Source organism: Neoarius graeffei, chromosome 1 (genome assembly GCF_027579695.1).
Source record: "Neoarius graeffei isolate fNeoGra1 chromosome 1, fNeoGra1.pri, whole genome shotgun sequence".
NCBI lineage: Eukaryota > Metazoa > Chordata > Actinopteri > Siluriformes > Ariidae > Neoarius > Neoarius graeffei.
In genome coordinates, this window is record NC_083569.1 from 63,204,084 (window position 1) to 63,226,505 (window position 22,422).

A 22,422-nucleotide genomic window follows, 5' to 3' on the forward strand; every position below is an offset into this window, starting at 1 on the left:
TATGTTTATAGCTGCTATAATGAGAGTGCAAACAGAAAGTAATTTGGTTCACATATAGTACATTCCACAACATTAAACATAACTATGAATGAATACATTTCTTTTTAAAATAAACAAATAAAACTTGTAAAAAAGTCTAGTCCTTCTGATTATTAATTTGTTTTCCTGAAATACTCTCAAAATATATTTCAAACAGGAAGGAAGCTATTGAGGAAAAAAACTCATTTTAGGCTTCTGAACTGTGACCTTGACCCTGTTAGGATCAATTCCAAAATCTAATCAGTTCATCTGCTGGTTACAATAATATATCCTTCTACAGTGGTGCTTGAAAGTTTGTGAACCCTTTAAAATTTTCTATATTTCTGCATAAATATGACCTAAAACATCATCAGATTTTCACACAAGTCCTAAAAGTAGATAAAGAGAACCCAGTTAAACAAATGAGACAAAAGTATTATACTTGGTCATTTATTTATTGAGGAAAATGATCCAATATTACATATCTGTGAGTGGCAAAAGTATGTGAACCTCTAGGGTTAGCAGTTAATTTGAAGGTGAAATTAGAGTCAGGTGTTTTCAATCAATAGGATGACAATCAGGTGTGAGTGGGCACCCTGTTTTATTTAAAGAACAGGGATCTATCAAAGTCTGATCTTCACAACACAGGTATGTGGAAGGGTATCATGGCACGAACAAAGGAGATTTCTGAGGACCTCAGAAAAAGCGTTGTTGATGCTCATCAGGCTGGAGAAGGTTACAAAACCATCTCTAAAGAGTTTGGACTCCACCAATCCACAGTCAGACAGATTGTGCACAAATGGAGGGAATTTAAGACCATTGTTACCCTCCCCAGGAGTGGTCGACCAACAAAGATCACTCCAAGAGAAAGGTGTGTAATAGTCAGCGAGGTCACAAAGGACCCCAGGGTAACTTCTAAGTAACTGAAGGCCTCCCTCACATTGGCTAATGTTAATATTCATGAGTCCACCATCAGGAGAACACTGAACAACAATGGTGTGCATGGCACACGGGCGATTGCTCGAAGACAACGAGGGAGGCTCAGCCTCCTCTAAAAATGACGAACATCGTGTAGGATGAACTGCGCTAGGCTTATGTTATAGTCGACCTTATAACATTGCTATTTCAGATCCAGAATCATAGAAATATATGTGCTCAACCCAACTACAGTGCGAAATCATTCCGTTATAACTTTCCCCAGTTCGCCTAATGTGCGCGTGAGTTTTCGCCCCTCGTGACAGCGCAATGCAGCCCAGCCTCAGTGGACTTCAATGGCATTTGGGAGCTATGTGCTTTTCAATATCAAAATGCAAGACGGTTATTGGACAAATACTGCGAAAACGCCCGCCCACTGGACTCCCAGCCTCAGTGGACTTCAATGGCATTTGGGAGCTACGCGCTTTTCAATATCAAAATGCAAGACGGTTATTGGACAAATACTGCGAAAACGCCTGCCCACCGGACTCCCAGCCTCACAGTGGGAGGGACATGGCAAAGCTTTCTGCGAGGAGACTGGTGATTGGTGAAAGCGGCCGGATATTTTCTTTGATTGACAGCTCGTTTCAAATATAGACAGGCAGTGGTGAATTTCAGTTCAGTCCCATGCGGATTCGCAAGTGCTGTGGTGTATTGTAAGAGATCAGCTTACATTTCGATTTCATTCATTACATACGGTTTCTACCAGCTTTTTTAGTTTGTATATATTTTCAATGTAAATAAAGTGTAAATATAGTGTTGTTAAGTTTGCTATCTTAGTTCCAGAAATTTCGTTTATTTGAGTGACTGAACTTGAACTTGAGGGGGCTAGTCAGCTAGCAAGAAAGCTGCGCACGGATGCCAAGCATTGTTGATTTAATTTTGGCGAAGCCATTTGCCAGTCTTCCTTTCGAGGAAAATATTAAAATTAAAGAGCAGGGTAGACCAACGCCTCAAATTGACTTGGTGAAAAAGGTAGGGAATAATACTCGTTCCTTTCAGCTCTCCTGGTACGAGAAAGTGAATTGGCTAACAGCAAGTGACCCACATCAACAACAGTAAATAGGCTACTTTAGTAATATGTCATGGATGGACCAAAAATATAGAATCTATTTAAAATGTTTATGCTGAGTATATTATATTGGAATATATATTTTTCTGGATATGAATTAAACACAGCTACAATTTGGAAAACATTTTTAAACAAAAACACAGCCGAGAACATTTCACACTACAGACCTGGATTAAAAGTGAAGGGTTATCAAAATTGTCAATAAAACATTTCTCAGTCAAAATAAGTAAAATATAGGGAATGTGTCATTGAATGAAATGTGTGGCACCCAGCTCTATGTTTGGCTCCCCAAGGTCTGTGCTTGTGCCTATTCCAGAACACTCTGCTGTTACTGCTGAGGTTCCTGACAAAGAGCTGCTTTCAATAATGATCAATTTTTAAACAACATGCCACAATTTTAAAATATAAAATGTTAAAATATACCCCCCCCCCCCAACACCACCATCATGTATATTGGACAGTAGGCTAATGGGCCAAAAGAACCTGTTATTTCACAGTTTGTGACCCTGCCAACAATCAGCCAGATCAGAGGCAAGAGTATGGGCAAAATTGATGTGTTTTTTCTTTTTTCTTTTAAAATCTGGAAATATCGTAACCGACCAGCCTCCCCTGTTTGAAAGACTACCAGCCGCCACTGGCATGGCAGGGTTGCAAGGAGAAAGCCACTGCTCTCCAAAAAGAACATTGCTGCTCATCTGCAGTTTGCTAAAGATCACGTGGACAAGCCAGAAGGCTATTGGAAAATGTTTTGTGGACAGATGAGACCAAAACAGTACTTTTTGGTTTAAATGAGAAGCGTTATATTTGGAGAAAGGAAACACTGCATTCCAGCATAAGAACCTTATCCCATCTGTGAAACATGGTGGTGGTAGTATCATGGTTTGGGCCTGTTTTGCTGCATCTGGGCCAGGACGGCTTGCCATCATTGATGGAACAATGAATTCTGAATTATACCAGCAAATTCTAAAGGAAAATGTCAGGACATCTGTCCATGAACTGAATCTCAAGAGAAGGTGGGTCATGCAGCAAGACAACAACCCTTAGCACACAAGTTGTTCTACCAAAGAATGGCTAGAGAAGAATAAAGTTAATGTTTTGAAATGGCCAAGTCAAAGTCCTGACCTTAATCCAGTGGAAATGTTGTGGAAGGACCTGAAGTGAGTAGTTCATGTGAGGAAACCCACCAACATCCCAGAGTTGAAGCTGTTATGTACAGAAGAATGGGCTAAAATTCCTCCAAGCTAGTGTGCAGGACTGATTAACAGTTACCAGAAACATTTAGTTGCAGTTATTGCTGCACAAGGGGGTCACACCAGATACTGAAAGCAAAGGTTCACATACTTTTGCCACTCACAGATATGTAATACTGGATCATTTTCCTCAGTAAAGAAATGACCAAGTATAATATTTTGTCTCATTTGTTTAACTGGGTTCTCTTTATCTACTTTTAGGACTTGTGTGAAAATCTGATGATGTTTTAGGTCATATTTATGCAGAAATATAGAAAATTCTAAAGGGTTCACAAACTTTCAAGCCTCACTGTACAGTGCCTTGCAAAAGAATTCATCCCCCTTGGTGTTTGTCCTGTTTTGTTGCATTACAAGCTGGAATTAAAATGGATTTTTGGGGGGTTAGCACCATTTGATTTACACAAAATGCCATCCAGCTTTCCTTCAGTCCTGACCAGCTTTCCTGTCCCTGCAGATGAAAAATATCCCCACAGCATGATGCTGCCACCACCATGCTTCACTGTAGGGATGGTGTTCTTGGGGTGTTGGGTTTGCACCACACATGACATTTCCCATGATGGCCAAAAAGATTGATTTTAGTCTCATCTGACCAGAGAATTTTCTTCCATGTGTTTGGGGAGTCTGCCACATGCTGTTGGGCAAACTCCAAACATGTTTTCTTATTTTTTTCTTTAAGCAATGACTTTTTTCTGGCCACTTTTCCATAAAGCCCCGCTCTGTGGAGTGTATGGCTTAAAGTGGTCCTATGGACAGATACTCCCATCTCCACTGTGGATCTTTGCAGCTCCTTCAGTGTTATCTTTGGTGTCTTTGTTGCATCTTAGATTAATGCCCTCCTTGTCCTGGGTATGACGTTAAACTGCAACCGGTGATAGGGCCATGGTCCGGCTGTGGGGAGAGTGGAGTGACCCCTTAGCTATCACTACTCCCAGGCTCGCTCTGGCCTGGAGTGACAGCACCTGTCAAGGGCCCCAACTATGGGTAAATAGTCTCACTGCCTTGTGAGTGCTAGGGATAGTGGAAGGCTAAGGGAGTAAACCCTGACAGAAAACTCGGAGCAGAGCCCCGTTAGGCAGTTTGACCTGGCTACCAGTCAACTCTTCCGGCAGCTTCTGCAGCCAAGTTGGTGCCAGATGTACTGCACTGCTTTCCTCTGGACCACATCAGCGAGGCCGAGACGGGGATCCTGACGCTTGGGCAACTCAGGATCTCCATAACCCTGCCCAGGCGTTTTGCGTCATGGAGAGGTCACTCCATCTTTGTGGTTACAAGCAAGGGCACAACACGGGAGTCAGCAGTTACGGGTAATAAGTCCTATTTCAATTGGCATAGAAAAAGGATGCCACGGGCTAACTCCGACGGTGGGAGGAGCCGCCACGCTCCACTGATCAGCTACTGCCCACCTGAAGCTGGGCAGCCCCCAGTCAATAGGGTGCTGATCCGTCACGGTCTGCTGCTCCTTTGGGTGTAAGGGGCTTAGGGCGCTCATGCTTGACAAGTAGGCCGATACTCAGCACACCTGCTCGCACAAAGCAAAGGAAGTCTCCAGCACTTTGTATAGCAAGCTGGAACATTAGGACAATGTTAACAGGATTGTCAAATGACTTACAACTTATCGATGACAACCAAAAAACAGCTGTCATTGATGCTGAACTTGCCAGACTAAACGTGGACATTGCTGCACTCCAAGAAACTAATGACAGTCCTCAAAGAACTAGATACAGAGCCTACTATGGCAGAGTTAGAGAAGGCAATTGATGCCCTCTCTAGTGGAAAAGCACCAGGGAACGATGCAATCCCACCAGAGGTAGTTAAGGAAGGAAAACCAGCGCTTCTCCCACATCTTTATGAACTTCTTTGCTTATGCTGGAACGAAGGTGAGGTGCCACAGAGCATGCGGGATGCCAATATTGTGATTTTGTATAAAAACAAAGGGGATAGAACTGATTGCAACAACTATCGTGGGATTTCGCTTCTCAGCATAGTTGGGAAGGTCTTCGCTTGTGTGGTTCTTGTCAGGCTACAGGTACTAGCCGACCGTGTGTACCCAGAGGCACAGTGTGGGTTCAGAGCGGGGCGTCGACATGGTATTCTCAGTGAGACAGTTACAGGAAAAGTGTCGGGAGCAGCGGAAACCCCTCTACCTTGCTTTTGTCGACCTCACAAAGGCTTTCGATCTCGTAAGCCGTAGCGGACTGTTCAGGCTACTTGAGAAGATAGGTTGCCCACCAAAGCTGCTCAGCATAATCAAGTCCTTCCACAGCAACATGAAAAGCACTGCCAGCTTTGAGGGTAGTATCTCCAAGCCTTTCCCGATTCTCAGTGGAGTTAAACAGGGCTGTGTACTTGCCCCAACGCTGTTCGGGATTTTTTCTCACTGCTCTTGATGTATGCCTTCCAGTCCTCCGACGATGGGGTCTACATCCACACCTGCCATGATGGCAAACTTTACAACCTGGCCCGCTTACGTGCCAAAACAAAGGTAACACGCATGCTCCTTAGGGAGCTACTATTTGCCAATGACGCAGCCCTTGCGAGTCATACACCTGATGGACTCCAACGCCTGATGGACAGGTTCTCAAATGCCTGTAAAGAGTTTGCCTTAACAATCAGCATAAAGAAGACTGAGGTGATGGCCCAAGATGCTCCAAGCCCTCCAGTAATATCGATCAATGACTCTTTGCTTGCTGTGACTGATCGATTCACATACCTGGGATCCACTGTCACAAACAACTTGTCTCTGGATGCTGAAATAAACACAAGAATTGGTAAAGCAGCCTCCGTTATGAGTAAACTCAACAAAAGAGTTTGAGGAAACAAAAACCTGACAATAAACACCAAGCTAAAGGTGTACCAGGCCTGTGTGCTAAGTACTCTCCTCTATGGCAGTGAAACATGGACGACATATGCCAAACAAGAGGCAAAGCTCAATGCCTTTCACATGCGGTGTCTTCGCAGGATCCTAGGAATTAAATGGCAGGACAAGGTAACAAACACTGATGTTCTCGAGAGGTCCAGTTCCAGGACCTTATTCGCCTGAGATGGCTTGGACATGTTCGCCGTATGGGGAAAGGACGTATTCCGAAAGATCTCCTATATGGCCAGTTTGAATGCGGTTCATGTCCAACTGGTCGCCCGCACCTGAGGTACAGAGATGTGTGCAAGAGAGATCTTAAGTCGGCTAACATCGATGTAAACTCATGGGAGGAAACAGCGATTGGCCGGTCAGCATGGAGACAAATTGTCAAAGCAGGGGTGAAGGAAACTGAAGCTACCAGATCCCAACTCAGAGACCAGCGGCAACAGAAGGCACCTTCTGCCAACACCACCACATTCAGTTGTGCAGGATGTGGCAGAGACTGCCACTCTAGAATTGGCTTGTTCAGCCACCAAAGAAGATGCCGACCATGACCGAAACCCATCGTCTCTTTAAGACGGACGGAGGCCAATGAATGCTCGGTCTATGAGTTTTGGTGGGTGGCCTTCTCTTGTCAGGTTTGTAGCGGTGCCATAGTCTTTCCATTTTGCGATAATAGATTTAATGGTGCTCCATGTGATATTCAAAGTTTGAGATATTTTTTATGACTCAAACCTGATCTATACTTCTCCACAACTTTGTCACTGACATATTTGGAGTGCTCCTTGGTTTTCATGTTGCTTGCTTAGTAGTGTTGCAGAGTCAGGGTCCTTCCAGAACAGGTTGCTTTATACAGACATCATGTGACAGATCATGTGACACTTTGATTGCACACAGGTGGATCTTAATCAACTAATTATGTGACTTATGAAGTGAATTGGTCGGACCAGCTCTTATTTAGGGGTTTCATACGAAAGGGGGTGAATACTTATGCACACTCCAGATTTCTTTTTTTTCATCTTAATTATTGTTTGTGTCACAATAAAACAACAATGTGTACTTTTAAAGTGGTAGGCATGTTGTGTAAATCAAATGGTGCTAACCCCCCAAAAATCCATTTTAATTCCAGCTTGTAATGTGACAAAACAGGACAAACACCAAGGGGGATGAATACTTTTTGTAAAACACTGTATGCTGTTATTGGAATATAATCAAACTTTCATCAGGTCAAATCATACAACCCCAAAACTGATTCTATTCCTATACCAGCACACCTCATCATATCTTATTCCTTACTTATTAAACATAAACATATTGTTAAATTATTGCCTTCATAATGTGATGTGCTATTATATTTGTATTAATTAAATGATACTGCATGCGCAAAATGCTTATCAGAAATTATGTCCACATCCCTTAATTGTAGTACAGTACGGAAAATAAAGACAGGGAATTTGTCAACTTGAAATCTGATTCAGACCATTTCATAAACATTCCTTTCTGATTGGCAAAAAGACAAGGAACAAACCAGGGTCTTAAATAACAAGCAGGATTTTTCCATGTAAACAGGGGACAAGGAAAATAACTGAAATCTCACATCCAAATCTTTTTTCTTTTACTCTCTGTCTCTTTCACTCAGCAAATCTGATCCTCGAGAATCAAATACTTGTATTCGTTGCTTTACTGCGCAGGTTTGCTCCTGCATAACCGCCTCCTCTAGTTCAGTTATCCAGAAAAATATTCGGTTGGCAGACAGCCTCGGTGACCCCTGCCTGTCTAAACAACCACTTCGCTTACACAATTAATCACTCTCCTAGCGCCAATGGGAACGAACCCACACAGAGCATCAGTGTCAAACCTTAACTTCACACCATGCACACATAAGTGCATACATAAAAACACACTGACACATACCTTCTTGTACACTCAAAATGCCTCAGACTTTTATTTATGATTTATGCACCTTAGACTCTAAGTTTGCACCTACAAATGTGTGTGCGTGCGTGCAGTGAGAGTTCTCCTACAGCAGTTCTGCACTGTATAAGGGTCCCGCTGGGGGACTGATCTGGCTAATCTGATCTGGCTCTTCTACTGCACAGGAATTCAAGCATCGTTCCTTTGGACTGCTCCCAGACCTGCTTGTCCTCCAAACCAATCTTAGATTCTAAGCCACACAAAATCCCATCTTGGATCTACCAACATTGGAATCTCAACATGGCATTGCCTTATATTGTAGAAAAACAGGAGTTATGTTTACTTCCCTAGGGCCAGATGCGCTGCTTAGATGTGAGACGACCTGTTTCTAGCCAGCACACAACACATACCAATATCCCCAATGGCCATTCTCAAGGTCAGTCAGCACTGGCCTCGGATAGTGTGTCACACAGCCGTAAAAGTTTGTATAGCTTTGCATCCATAATAAAAAAAAATGTTCTTTTATAACTGTTTAAAAATGCTTCTTGGCATCGTCCTGGTTTCAGTTCATTTTTTCTTTTTTCAGATGATTGCTGATAAGGAGCGATAACTCATTACGTTTGGTTCCCAGAATTACTCAGTCCACCATAGAGGTACAAAAAAACGGAGACTGTCCATCTCACCCTTCCATCCGTGATTCCCTAAAGCCTCAGATCAGGATGGGAAATGTTGAGAAAACAAAACAAACTTGCAATCCATCTCAGGAATTCCTTGGTTTTGACACTATGAAATGTTTCAGTACTCCCTCTGTATGTGTGAAGGGACTCCAGAGAGAGAGAGAGAGAGAGAGAGAGAGAGAGAGAGAAAGACAGAGAGAGAGAGAGGAATTAGGGAGTAAAGGTCCTGGGTACTTCGACATGTGCACTTATTTCTCTTGCCAAGTGAAAGATGAATCCACTGGGGTTTCTGTCGGAGAGAGAGATGAAAGTGAGTGGGGGGGGCTTTTTGCAGGCTGTCTCACTGGCTCCCACTTTTCACTCGAAACGGTTGGGTGATTTCCTCTTTTGTCATGCTTGCTCGCTTCACTTTATTCAGACTATTCACCTTGCGTCTGTTCATATTACTCCTGATGACTTTATTATTTTGCTTTGGCAGCCAGGGGAGGTCGTATGTACCTTAAATTGCTCTCAGCTCTTCCCTCCTTTTCTTCCTTTTTCTCTGTGCTAAGCTGTTTCCTGACAGCCCCTCTTCTGTACCCCTCTCCCCTTTTCACTCTCCCTCTCTCCATTTATCAGGTTTGTAACCTTTCCAGCCTGATATTCTAAGCCTCTTCTGGCTTGATTTCTAATATTGCTCTCTTTCTATGCTCATTCAGTTCTCTCTCTTCATTCTTTCTCCCTCTGAGTGTGTGTTTTTGTCCATGACATCTATCAGTCAGGGTTTTTTGGGTCGGCCGTTGCGAGGCAGGTTCTCCACCGTGTTGCTGAGGCGGTATTTGACGATGATGCTGTGCACGGTGGATTTTGGCATGTGCAGCTCCTGTCCGATAGACCCTTCCGACCTGCCGTCCTTCCAAAGGTCCACCACACGCTGGCGCTGTAGGACGTTGTGCTCTTTGGTCTTCAGGCAGAGTGGGGCTTCTGTGGGGGCACAAAGGTGGCAGACTGTAGACACTGGCGGGGCAGCGAGTGGGTTAGCAGCAGCAGCAAGTTCAGAATGAGTGGAACAGTATCAGTCTTCAAAATATTCATAGATACATCAGCAGACAACCAGTGGGCAAGAGGAAGGTATGTGGCCTTTAGAATAAAAAAAAAAAAAGAAAATTGCAAGTGCAAGAGCCATGGGATCTTCATATCCACAAAACTTTAATTGCTAATTTTTTATTTTCACTCCGTGGACACAGCAAATTTTAGTTTGATGTCCTGTGACAAAATGTGCAGAGCGATATGATTTCCTTATTCTGTCTATTTTTTTGTAACAGTTTAAGCAAGAAAACAACAGACACATTTACAATCCCATTTCCAGAAAAGTTGGGACACTGTGTAAACTGTAAATAAAAACAGAATGGGATAATTTGCAAATCATGGAAACCCTATTATTTCCTTGAAAATAGTACAAAGACAACATACCAAATGTTGAAACTGAGAAGTTTTATTGTTTTTTGAAAAATATATACTCATTGTGAATTTGATGACAGCAACACATTTCAAAAAAGTTGGGACAGGGGCATGTTTACCACTGTGTTGCATCACCTCTACTTTTAACAACACTCCATAAACGTTTGGGAACTGAAGAGACCAACTGCTTTAGTTTTGAAAGAGAAATGTTGTCCCATTCTTGCCTGATTTACAATTTCAGTTGCTCAACAGTTCGGGTCTCCTTTGTCATATTTTGCGCTTCATAACGCGCCAGATGTTTTAAATGGGAGACAGATCTGGACTATAGGCAGGCCAGTTTAGCACCCGGACTCTTTTACTACAGAGCCATGCAGTTTTAATACGTGCAGAAAGCAGTTTGGCATTGTCTTGCTGAAAGAAGGAAGGCCTTCCCTGGAAAAGCTTTTGTCTGGATGGCAGCATATTGCTCTGAAATGTGTATATATCATTTAGCATTAATGATGCCTTCCCAGATGTACAAGCTACCCATGTCATGTGCACTAATGCACCCTCATACCATCACAGATGCTGGCTTTTGAACTGTGCACTGATAACAAGCTGGATGGTTCCTCTCCTCTTTAGCCTAGAGGACGTGGTGTCCATGATGTCTAAAAAGAAATTCTAATTTTGATTAATCAGACCTCGGGACAATTTTCCACTTCACCTCAGTCCATCGTAAAGGAGCTCGGGTCAAGAGAATGCGGTGTTGTTTCTGGATATTGTTTATATCTGATTTTATCTTGCATTTGTGGATGCTGTAATGAACTGTTTTCACAAACGATGGTTTTCTGAAGTGTTCCTGAGCCCATACAGTGATTTCCACTACAGATCACGTGTCTGCTTTTAATGCAGTGTCTCCTGAGGGCCTGAAGATCACAGACATCCAATTTCAATTTTCAGCCTTGTCTCTTGCATACAGAGATTTGCAATTTTGCATTGAGAACTATTATTCTTAAATTGTTGCACTGTCTGCCCATGCAGTCTTTCACAGAGCAGTCAACCCCTCCCCATCTTTACTTCTGAGAGACTCAGCCTCTCTGGGATGCTCTTTTATAACCAAGTATGTTACTGACCTGTTGCCAATTAACCAAATTAGATTTTTTTTTAGCATGACACATTTTTCAGTCCTTTATTGCCCCTGTCCCAACTTTTCTGAAACGTGTTGCTGACATAAAATTCAAAATGACCATATGTTTTTCAAAAAACAATAAAACTTTTCAGTTTCAACATCTGATGTGTTGTCTTTGTACTATTTTCAATGAAATACAGGGTTTCCAAGATTTGCAAATCTTCACATTCTGGTTTTATTCATGTTTTACTCAGTGTCCCAAACTTTTTTGGAATTGGGGTTGTAAAATTACTATGTGAAGCTCAGAACTCCTAACAGGGTCCATGTATGTGCCCTGTGAATTAAAATAATAATAATAATAATAATAATAATAATAATAATAATAATAAATCAAGTATATTTTAACATTTTTTGGAAAATCTGACTGACGTGAAATGGGTTATGGAGATCAGACTTTTCCGTTCCATCTGTCTCAGTCTCTTTAACTCTCTCTCCAGCTCTCATCTCCCCCCCCCCCCAATATTTCTCTCTTCTTTTTTATTTAGTCTGGTGTGTTTTGAGGCTCTCTTCTCAGCTAAGTTTACATCGGGGTCACCATAGCCGTCTCAATCAGGGCCTGAACCACTCAAATGGGCCCCATGCGTGGCGTATTTTTAGCCCAGTCAGGGGGTAGCGCAGAGCCCCATCTGCCTTTATACCCACTCTGTTTAAAAAGGAGCACATTTTCTCCTGTTTCTTTTTTCCCCTGGTCTCTTAAAAATATCCCTGGTCTGTGGAGAAAAAATGTTCCCTCGGCTGAGCGATTCCTGGCACAGCTAGGGCAGTGGATCAGAGTAATGACATTTTCAGAAAAAGCTCCATTGCACTAAAAAATGGGGCTAGTGCATCTCCCACAAATACACAATCAGCAGTGCACAGGAACATGAGAACTCTTCAGTTCAAAGTGTTCACTGGTTGCATTTGGGATTTTGAACAAACAAAAGTACAAGCATAATCAATTACATTTGTTCGGTGTGTACTCTGAACATATTTACGCTGTTACAAACTAACTTTTGAAGCAATAAACATAAATTACTGGCAGTGCTATCACAGAGATCTGAACCAGAGGAAAAAGAAGGAAAAATATTTAGCCAAAGTTGCTCAGAGGCCTTTTCAATCAGAATCCAATTGCTTCATTTTAAAGCTGATAACAGATTTACATTTTGCAAAATAATGCAAAACAGATTTTTATAATAAAGTACAGACAATTGGATGTTTAAAGGGTTGCTACTCATACAGTACATGTGGTCTGTTCAAGAGCTTTCTCTGGTCTGTCCATAGCACTAAAAATTTCAAGTACAAAAATACATTTATGGAAAAGTATAGAATGTTGATACAACTAAAAGTAACACAAAGCTACATCTGATTCACCTTGTGATTGTATTCAGCTGATACTGTCCAATGTACAATACAGTGGTGCTTGAAAGTTTGTGAACCCTTTAGAATTTTCTATATTTCTGCATAAATATGACCGAAAACATCATCAGATTTTCACACAAGTCCTAAAAGTAGATAAAGAGAACCCAGTTAAACAAATGAGACAAAAATATTATACTTGGTCATTTATTTATTGAGGAAAATTATCCAATATTACATATCTGTGAGTGGCAAAAGTATGTGAACCTTTGCTTTCAGTATCTGGTGTGACCCCCTTGTGCAGCAATAACTGCAACTAAACGTTTCTGGTAACTGTTGATCAGTCCTGCACACCGGCTTAGAGGAATTTTAGCCTATTCCTCCGTACAGAACAACTTCAACTCTGGGATGTTGGTGGGTTTCCTCACATGAACTGCTCGCTTCAGGTCCTTCCACAACATTTCGATTGGATTAAGGTCAGGACTTTGACTTGGCCATTCCAAAACATTAACTTTATTCTTCTTTAACCATTCTTTGGTAAAACGACTTGTGTGCTTAGGGTCGGTGTCTTGCTGCATGACCCACCTTCTCTTGAGATTCAGTTCATGGACAGATGTCCTGACATTTTCCTTTAGAATTCGCTGGTATAATTCAGAATTAATTGTTCCATCAATGATGGCAAGCCGTCCTGGCCCAGATGCAGCAAAACAGGCCCAAACCATGATACTACCGCCACCATGTTTCACAGATGGGATAAGGTTCTTATGCTGGAATGCAGTATTTCCTTTCTCCAAACATAACGCTTCTCATTGAAATCAAAAAGTTCTACTTTGGTCTCATCTGTCCACAAAACATTTTTCCAATTCCCTTCTGGCTTGTCCACGTGATCTTTAGCAAACTGCAGACGAGCAGCAATGTTCTTTTTGGAGAGCAGTGGCTTTCTCCTTGCAACCCTGCCATGCACACCATTGTTGTTCAGTGTTCTCCTGATGGTGGACTCATGAACATTAACATTAGCCAATGTGAGAGAGGCCTTAACTTGTTTAGAAGTTACCCTGGGGTCCTTTGTGACCTCGCCGACTATTACACACCTTGCTCTTGGAGTGATCTTTGTTGGTCGACCACTCCTGGGGAGGGTAACAATGGTCTTGAATTTCCTCCATTTGTACACAGTCTGTCTGACTGTGGATTGGTGGAGTCCAAACTCTTTAGAGATGGTTTTGTAACCTTTTCCAGCCTGATGAGCATCAACAACGCTTTTTCTGAGGTCCTCAGAAATCTCCTTTGTTCGTGCCATGATACACTTCCACAAACGTGTTGTGAAGATCAGACTTTGATAGATCCCTGTTCATTAAATAAAACAGGGTGCCCACTCACACCTGATTGTCATCCCATTGATTGAAAACACCTGACTCTAATTTCACCTTCAAATTAACTGCTAATCCTAGAGGTACACATACTTTTGCCACTCACAAATATGCAATATTGGATCATTTTCCTCAATAAATAAATGACCAAGTATAATATTTTTGTCTCATTTGTTTAACTGGGTTCTCTTTATCAACTTTTAGGACTTTGTGTGAAAATCTGATGATGTTTTAGGTCATATTTTGCAGAAATATAGAAAATTCTAAAGGGTTCACAAACTTTCAAGCACCACTGTATATCACACAGGCAAAATTGTCATTAAGCCCACAATCATAGGCAAAAGTAAAGGAAATTGTAATACCTAAAATGTAATAGAATTCACCTTCACATTTAAATTTAAATTACCTTTTTTGAAGAGCTTAATTGTGTCTACTGCATACTGATATGCCATGCAAGCTTGAAAATTGTAAGTAGATATTCAAAGCATCTATTCAAATACATAAAAAAATACAGTATGTTGTATGGCTGTTGCTGACTTATAGGACCAAGTTCATGTGTAAGTTTAATAAAAGGAAGCACAACGTTTAAATGTTACTTATATGCTATTGGTGCTACACACTGGCACTTTGGGTGATGGTCAAGCCAATAATTCATGATTATTTACTGTGCTGCCAAAACAGGACACAAGGCACATTGTGGATACAGAGTAACTAATCTTATAACCTTAAGTCCATAAACTCATAACGTATGTGAATTGTTGAAACTTTGTCAACTTTCCCAACCTCTTGTACCTCTTTCAGGACAAAATGTTGAGCGGTTTGTTCTGCCAAACCCTAAAGGATTTGCTTGATGGATATGATCAATGCCCAAACTGTTTGGCACCTGAACATCTGTGACAAGTACTTACAGAACCTTGCCCTAATTACAACATAATGCCTTTAGCAACAGTTGAAGGCGATGGAAATCCAGCTGGCTCTGCATCACCTTCCTCTGGCACTGCACTGCCACAGCAAGGAGTGCAGTGAGACACAGGTATGGTTGCAGAGCCCACTGACAAGAAAAAGGTAAGCTCCTTGCAGTGGCAGAAACAGAACCAGGCAGAAGACTCTTCTGATCAGTCTCATGGAAGTGGCAGAGCGACTGCCCTTACTGTATTGGAAGGCAGAGTAGTGGAGCTAGCAGAGGGCATGGGTGAAATGCAACAGCTGTGCAAAAGAGCAATAAAGTGCAGAGCTCAAGGATGCTTGGGAGTCTCACATACAAAGAGAGAGATTGTTGTACATTCAGTGACTACATCTCTCAGCTTGAAGTCCACTTTGGTGGAGCGTGTGGATAGCCCGCCTCTACTCAAAAGCACACTGAAGTTGTGACCTAATTAAAATGCAAGAACCACAGCAAGAAGGTTCTGGGTTCGAGCCCAGTGGCCGACGGGGGCCTTTCTGTGTGGAGTTTGCATGTTCTCCCCGTGTCTGTGTGGGTTTCCTCTGGGTGCTCCGGTTTCCCCCACAGTCCAAAGACATGCAGTTAGATTAACTGGTTACTCTAAATTGTCCATAGAATGTGTGTGAGTGCACAAAAAGAAACTGACCACCCTACTGCTGAAATTCTGGCCAAGTCAACCAAACATGGTTTGCTTCAAGCCCGGATAGGGTTTGGCAGTGACAACGACAACCATTTTGGCTGCAATGTCAGATGCAGCAACACAAAGATTGAGATCTTTACCTCTGGTATAGACACTGATAGTCTCACTAGTGGTACAGGCTGTTCAAGACCTGCACTTAAAACTATGTAGCATGGAGCCGAATTTAAAAGAGCTGGTACGATGGTTCCAAAACATATGGTGCTATGGTGAAGATAGGCTGTATCCCTAACACGGGGCACAGTTTCTTCTGGCCCTTAATGAAGTAATGCCCATAAATCCAAGCACAACTGGTATGGAAATCCTACAGAAAACACTTAACCAAGCAAGTGGAGACATAACAGTGAAGTGCACTAGGTCACTGGAATTGTTATAGCAGATGAGTAGGCTAGTTAGCTGGCTCAAATGCCATTGCTGGAAACCTGGTGCACTGTGTTTGTTACCTTCTTCTAGTATCTGGATGGCACTACATCACTGCATCGATCGTTCGGTCTGAAACACAAACTGGACGCTTTATGGCAGCAGGGTACCTCGAGCCTCCCTTGTCAGTCATCATTAAAGAAGTCTTGAGTTTCTTCAGTGAATGTTTTGAAGAGTTGCATGGTTTGCTAACACTACTACTACTACTACTACTACAGGTACAGAAATGCAGGAAATCTCTAGCTTGGATGTAATGCTAGTGGTGAACAAACATGATTGGTGGTGACCGTATCCCTGAGGGATGTATTTCCACATCTCAGTTGCTGTGGGATACAGGAGACGCCTCTACTTTCAGAACAGTAGATTGGCGTACCCTTTCCTTTGGGTTAATTTTGCACCCAAAGTGTTAACAAAGTGTGTGTGAACCGTCTAAGAGCCCTTGCTCATACTCTTTTACACACAATATGCAGACAGTCCCAACAGCAGGTGTTTAGATTTTTAAAAATTGACATGATTTCACACTTGGATGTGCTAGGATTACAATCAATCATTAAGTCAACCAAAGCTATTGACACAGCAATATATCAAAAAATATATATCAACCTATCACCTACAGAGGAAAACGTGCCCAGACCAGTCCTGGGTCGAGTAAGGACTCTTGCATTAAGCACTGTGTGAAAGTACCTGCTAGGTTTTTCTAGCATTGGGGAGCACCATAAAGGGGCTTCGCTTTCTAAAGACAAGTTAGTCCATTACATAAAGAGTACAATATGAATACTTTGAGTAATTATTTTCCTCAATAAAAACAGTGTCAACACTTGAGTCATTTTCCTCCTCTGTAGCCTAAGCAACAGTATAAACACCTGTTCTGTGGTACATTGTCTCCACTTGCCCTAGCAGTACATAATGAAAGGAAGTAAAAGAGAAGATTATGTATGTACCCACTGTTCGACAACTGAGTCGAGGACTGCCAAGACACCTGGGTTACTGGGGTTGACAAGAATAGCCAGAGGATGAGCATGACATAGTGGAAGACTTTTTGGGTCATGGTCACAAGGTGATGACTTTGTTAATGGTACTCATCAAGGAAGCAAGTTTACAAGAGTACTTTCAAAGGAAACCATTCTGCAGGTCCTCTATTAAATCACAGAACCATAGTTACATATATTATGCTTCCATTACCAAGGTTCACAAAATGGAAAAATCTCTTTCTTGCACAAGTGCTATTCACAAGTGGCAAAAATGAAAGGAGAATTTTGTTATTCATTACATTTCTTCTTGATCAAGCTCCCCTTATTTTGATGATTAGCACCATGTTTTACAGTGGCCCTCTCAATATACTAGAGATCTACTGGATAAGAGGACAAGATTAGAAAACACTGCTGAAAATTTTGTAAATATACAAATGTCAGTAGTGCCAAACTGTGTTTGTAACTAGAGAACTGCTCTGGAAAAAGTTATATCAATACTGACAGAAGCAGCGTTTCTTCTTGCTCATTGTTTAACAGGAAATGCCAGCGGTGAGTTAAATTAAAGATGTTTTATTGAGCTATTAAGCTTACTACCATCTCACTGAAAATGTCCACACATGCCTTCCCAGAATTTACAAAAAAACACAAAAACAACCTAAGTGAAATAATCTGGGACAGCAAGTGAAACGCTGATGGAGAGGTGTGGTGAGGAAAACTAGAATTCTTTCAGCACTGCTGAAACCAAAATGGGAAACCTATAATCATAAAAACAAACATAGTACAAGTTTGTTTAAATGCATGCCATATTAAGTCAAATCACTTGCCAGACACTTTGGCAGTTTTAAAACAGATATTTTAAGGTTATAAGCCAGATGCCCTGTGCTCCTGAATCCTAGACTTTATTGGTTTTATTGAATTATTAAATGCATTCCTAATTTCTGACAAATTGATTGTCAAGGTAACTGACAACATACTGTTGCAGTATAATTTAAAATTTTTACAACATGCTTCCATCATTTTCAACAATAAAACTCTGGAAGCCATCAAAATGGACTGGGAAGTACATAAAACAAGTGTGTGTGTGTGTGTGTGTGTGTGCGCGCGCGCGCTTCTGTGGGTATTCAATGTTTTTCAACCATCAAATCTTGTGGGGAAACCACAAATACTCCACAGTTCTAAAGGCACAAGTACAGCAAAATACCACATTCACTAATATTTCCTTAAAATTAGTGAAATGTTCCTTCAAATTTCATTTCAAAACCATTCACTGTGATATAAAACATCACTGACTGAACAGTCAAGGTCTTTACTGATACAGTAGAAAGGAAGGCCAGTAAAATAGTGGATTTGAATTAGTTGCAGTAAAGGTCATCTCTACATTTGAGCCTGTAGGATTTCATCCTCAGAACATATCAACCCAAACAGAAATATCACATAAAATAATAAAAGTGCTTTTCCAGAGATATCACGATTAAGGTTTACTATCTCTGCAGTTTAGCAATCTAATGTCTAAAGTAGTTCTTTCTGAAACGCTTTCTTGGAGGTTTATACCGTAGTAAGCCTAGGCTGAAGAACAAACTCCAGCTCTGGCCAAGCGAACGAGGCCTAAAAGTGAAACCTCTAGTTAATCTTTCATTATAGGTTTTGGAGAAGACCTTTCCATGAATGGAACAGCAGTGCTCACCTGATATGAACGAGCCTGGAGGCATCTGGCTGTAGTTGGCAGCAGCCAGAGCCATGGCTGGTGGTGCTGGGGTGAACGGGGGGCCGTAGTTCTGCGGAGTTGCATATGGTCCAGGTGGGATGGGCTGGACAGAAGGAAGACCATATTTCAACAGTTTCCTTTAAATATGATGGGTGAAGTTGGGCGTGTTTGTGGTGCATCTGTGTGAGCATTTACCGGTGGTGTGTGTGTCTCATTGCCCTTGTTGGCCAGTCTGCTGAGAATGCTCCTCTCGGACATTTGCAGGCGTGCTGCGATTGGTGGGACTCTGGACAGTGTGGCAGGAAGCCGCGTTACATCAGCTTTCATATCGCTGAGCAGCTCCTCCAGTTGGTTGAGAACTGCAATTAAATGTGCCAGTTGTCCAACACATTAATAGAAAAGTGCTGAAAGGTATGTTTATGTGACATTCAATTCAGTCTAGTGCTTTTAACTACTGACACTGTCACAATGCAGCAGCTTTACAGCAATCCAGATGTGGATTCAGATCACTAATGAGCAAGCCAGAGATGACAGCAGCAAGGAAGAACTCCCTGAGATGACGCGGGGGAAAAAAGAAAACATGAGAGGAACTGAAACAGTACTACTTGGGTTGAAAGGTTCAGTATGAGCATCAGAAACTTTATGATCACAGCAGCAGGTATTAGGTACGAATCTACAGTATCCAGGCCAAATTATCCACAAAAGAAAGGGTGAGACGGTTTTTGGTTAGTGTAATCATTAGACTATTAACGGAATAATACCTGCTTTGAATTATCAAAGGGAATCACTGAAGTGCAGGAAATCAAAATTAGCCAATGTATGGTTTCACTCAAAATGTAAAGCTTAATGGAAATGTCTATTGCTTACTTTATTATAAAACTCTGTACGTTTATATAATTTGGGTTCCAGTAATTGGTCTCAGACCAAACCCCATGCTGTCCCCTTCAGAAAATGTATGGTGTAAACACACAATTATGTTTTGTTTTATTTAACCTTTTTATTTACAAAAATAATAAAAATGCTATAAAGTTAGTGAGCAAACTACGGGTAGCTAAGCTAGCTTTTTGTGAGGTAGGTAATATTACTAACATTAAGTGAAAACTTGTTCGTACAAATAAGGTATCCAGATTTTACCTGCTTGTCTCTAATTATGCACGTAGTTCTTTATGGCTATATTCTTATTTAGAAAGCATAATTTACTTTTGCACAAAAAAAGGTGGCATGTCTTCGTATCTATATATGAAAATGCAGGATTGTCACTGATTCCTTATATGGAAATAAGAGCAGCTCTGGGTTGACATGCTATTAAGACTACAGACAACAATGTGGACGTGTCTTTGATTCTATATATAGAGACCTTCCAGTACAATAACAAAATCATTCATATATGCAGGTGTGTTTTCAAAGACTGCCAGATACAGTGGTGCTTGAAAGTTTGTGAACCCTTTAGAATTTTCTATATTTTTGCATAAATGTGACCTAAAACATCATCAGATTTTCACACAAGTCCTAAAAGTAGACAAAGAGAACCCAATTAAACAAATGAGACAAAAATATTATACTTGCTCATTTATTTATTGAGGAAAATTATTCAATATTACATATTTGTGAGTGGCAAAAGTATGTGAACCTCTAAGGTTAGCAGTTAATTTGAAGGTGAAATTAGAGTCAGGTGTTTTCAATCAGTGGGATGACAATCAGGTGTGAGTGGGCACCCTGTTTTATTTAAAGAACAGGGATCTATCAAAGTCTGATCTTCACAACACATGTTTGTGGAAGTGTATCATGGCACGAACAAAGGAGATTTCTGAGGACCTCAGAAAAAGCATTGTTGATGTTCATCAGGCTGGAAAAGGTTACAAAACCATCTCTAAAGAGTTTGGACTCCACCAATCCACAGCCAGACAGATTGTGTACAAATGGAGGAAATTCAAGACCATTATTACCCTCCCCAGGAGTGGTCGACCAACAAAGATCACTCCAAGAGCAAGGCGTGTAATAGTCGGTGAGGTCACAAAGGACCCCAGGGTAACTTCTAAGCAACTGAAGGCCTCTCTCACATTGGCTAATGTTAATGTTCATGAGTCCACCATCAGGAGAACACTGAACAACAATGGTTTGCATGGCAGGGTTGCAAGGAGAAAGCCACTACTCTCCAAAAAGAACATTGCAGCTTGTCTGCAGTTTGCTAAAGATCACGTGGACAAGCCAGAAGATTATTGGAAAAATGTTTCATGGACAGATGAGACCAAAATAGAACTTTTTGGTTTAAATGAGAAGCGTTATGTTTGGAGAAAGGAAAACACTGCATTCCAGCATAAGAACCTTATCCCATCTCTGAAACATGGTGGTGGTAGTATCATGGTTTGGGCCTGTTTTGCTGCATCTGGGCCAGGACGGCTTGCCATCATTGATGGAACAATGAATTCTGAATTATACCAGCGAATTCTAAAGGAAAATGTCAGGACATCTGTCCATGAACTGAATCTCAAGAGAAGGTGGGTCATACAGCAAGACAACGACCCTAAGCACACAAGTCATTCTACCAAAGAATGGTTAAAGAAGAATAAAGTTAATGTTTTGGAATGGCCAAGTCAAAGTCCTGACCTTAATCCAATGGAAATGTTGTGGAAGGACCTGAAGCGAGCAGTTCATGTGAGGAAACCCACCAACATCCCAGAGTTGAAGCTGTTCTGTACGGAGGAATGGGCTAAAATTCCTCCAAGCCGGTGTGCAGGACTGATCAACAGTTACCGGAAACGTTTAGTTGCAGTTATTGCTACACAAGGGGGTCACACCAGATACTGAAAGCAAAGGTTCACATACTTTTGCCACTCACAAATATATAATATTGGATCATTTTCCTCAATAAATAAATGACCAAGTATAATATTTTTGTCTCATTTCTTTAACTGGGTTCTCTTTATCTACTTTTAGGACTTGTGTGAAAATCTGATGATGTTTTAGGTCACATTTATGCAGAAATATAGAAAATTCTAAAGGGTTCACAAACTTTCAAGCACCACTGTAGCTAAATTAAGCTAACCTTATAGGGTATCTGAGATGTTTTCAAGTTATATTGTAAAAAGTTAAACTATGCCTAGGCAGAATTATTTGAAAGACTTGTCTTTGACTATACATAGGGGCCCAAAGACTGATCCCTGTTGCCAATCTGGAGCTTTCCATTGTCAGTGAAAATGGAGGAAGCTAGCGGTAGGGAGACAGTGAAAGGTAGTAATGCTAGTATTCTGATCTTCCCTGATATTATCAAATGCTGCATCATAAACAATGACTTAGACACTGTTCACACATGTCACATGAATGAGATGGAATTTCTTATTTTCCATTCCAGCACAAGTTAGAACATTTTTGTATATTCTTGTGCATTCTTGAGAGCTTGCATAAATAGCGTGACCCTGCATCTATCACATGTTGCACAAGGCACTCAGAAAAGCAAAGTCCTCAAAACCCACCATGGAAAACATTACAACCTAAGCAAATAAGTAAAAATAACAATTACAAATATTAGAAAATGTACAATCAACACCCCCCCCCCCCCCAAATCTTAGACTTCTACAGTGTACAAGAAATGAAAAGTAGCCTAAACAAACTG

At 41.3% G+C, this 22,422-nt stretch overlaps 1 protein-coding gene across 5 annotated transcripts in view; it reads right to left on the bottom strand.

The window, feature by feature from the left end:
- The window catches only part of chd3 (chromodomain helicase DNA binding protein 3), an 88,789-nt gene that overhangs the window by 4,616 nt on the left and 61,751 nt on the right, over positions 1-22,422 (bottom strand). For 3 of the 5 annotated variants that reach the window (XM_060942897.1, XM_060941615.1, XM_060940820.1), the window contains 3 exons: positions 19,005-19,168; positions 18,789-18,912; positions 8,088-9,726 (listed from right to left, as the gene is read on the bottom strand). In XM_060942897.1, the coding sequence (XP_060798880.1) occupies positions 9,521-9,726; positions 18,789-18,912; positions 19,005-19,168 (494 nt within the window). In that variant the 3' untranslated portion in view covers positions 8,088-9,520. The other 2 variants (XM_060942223.1, XM_060943558.1) reach the window with 2 other exon arrangements.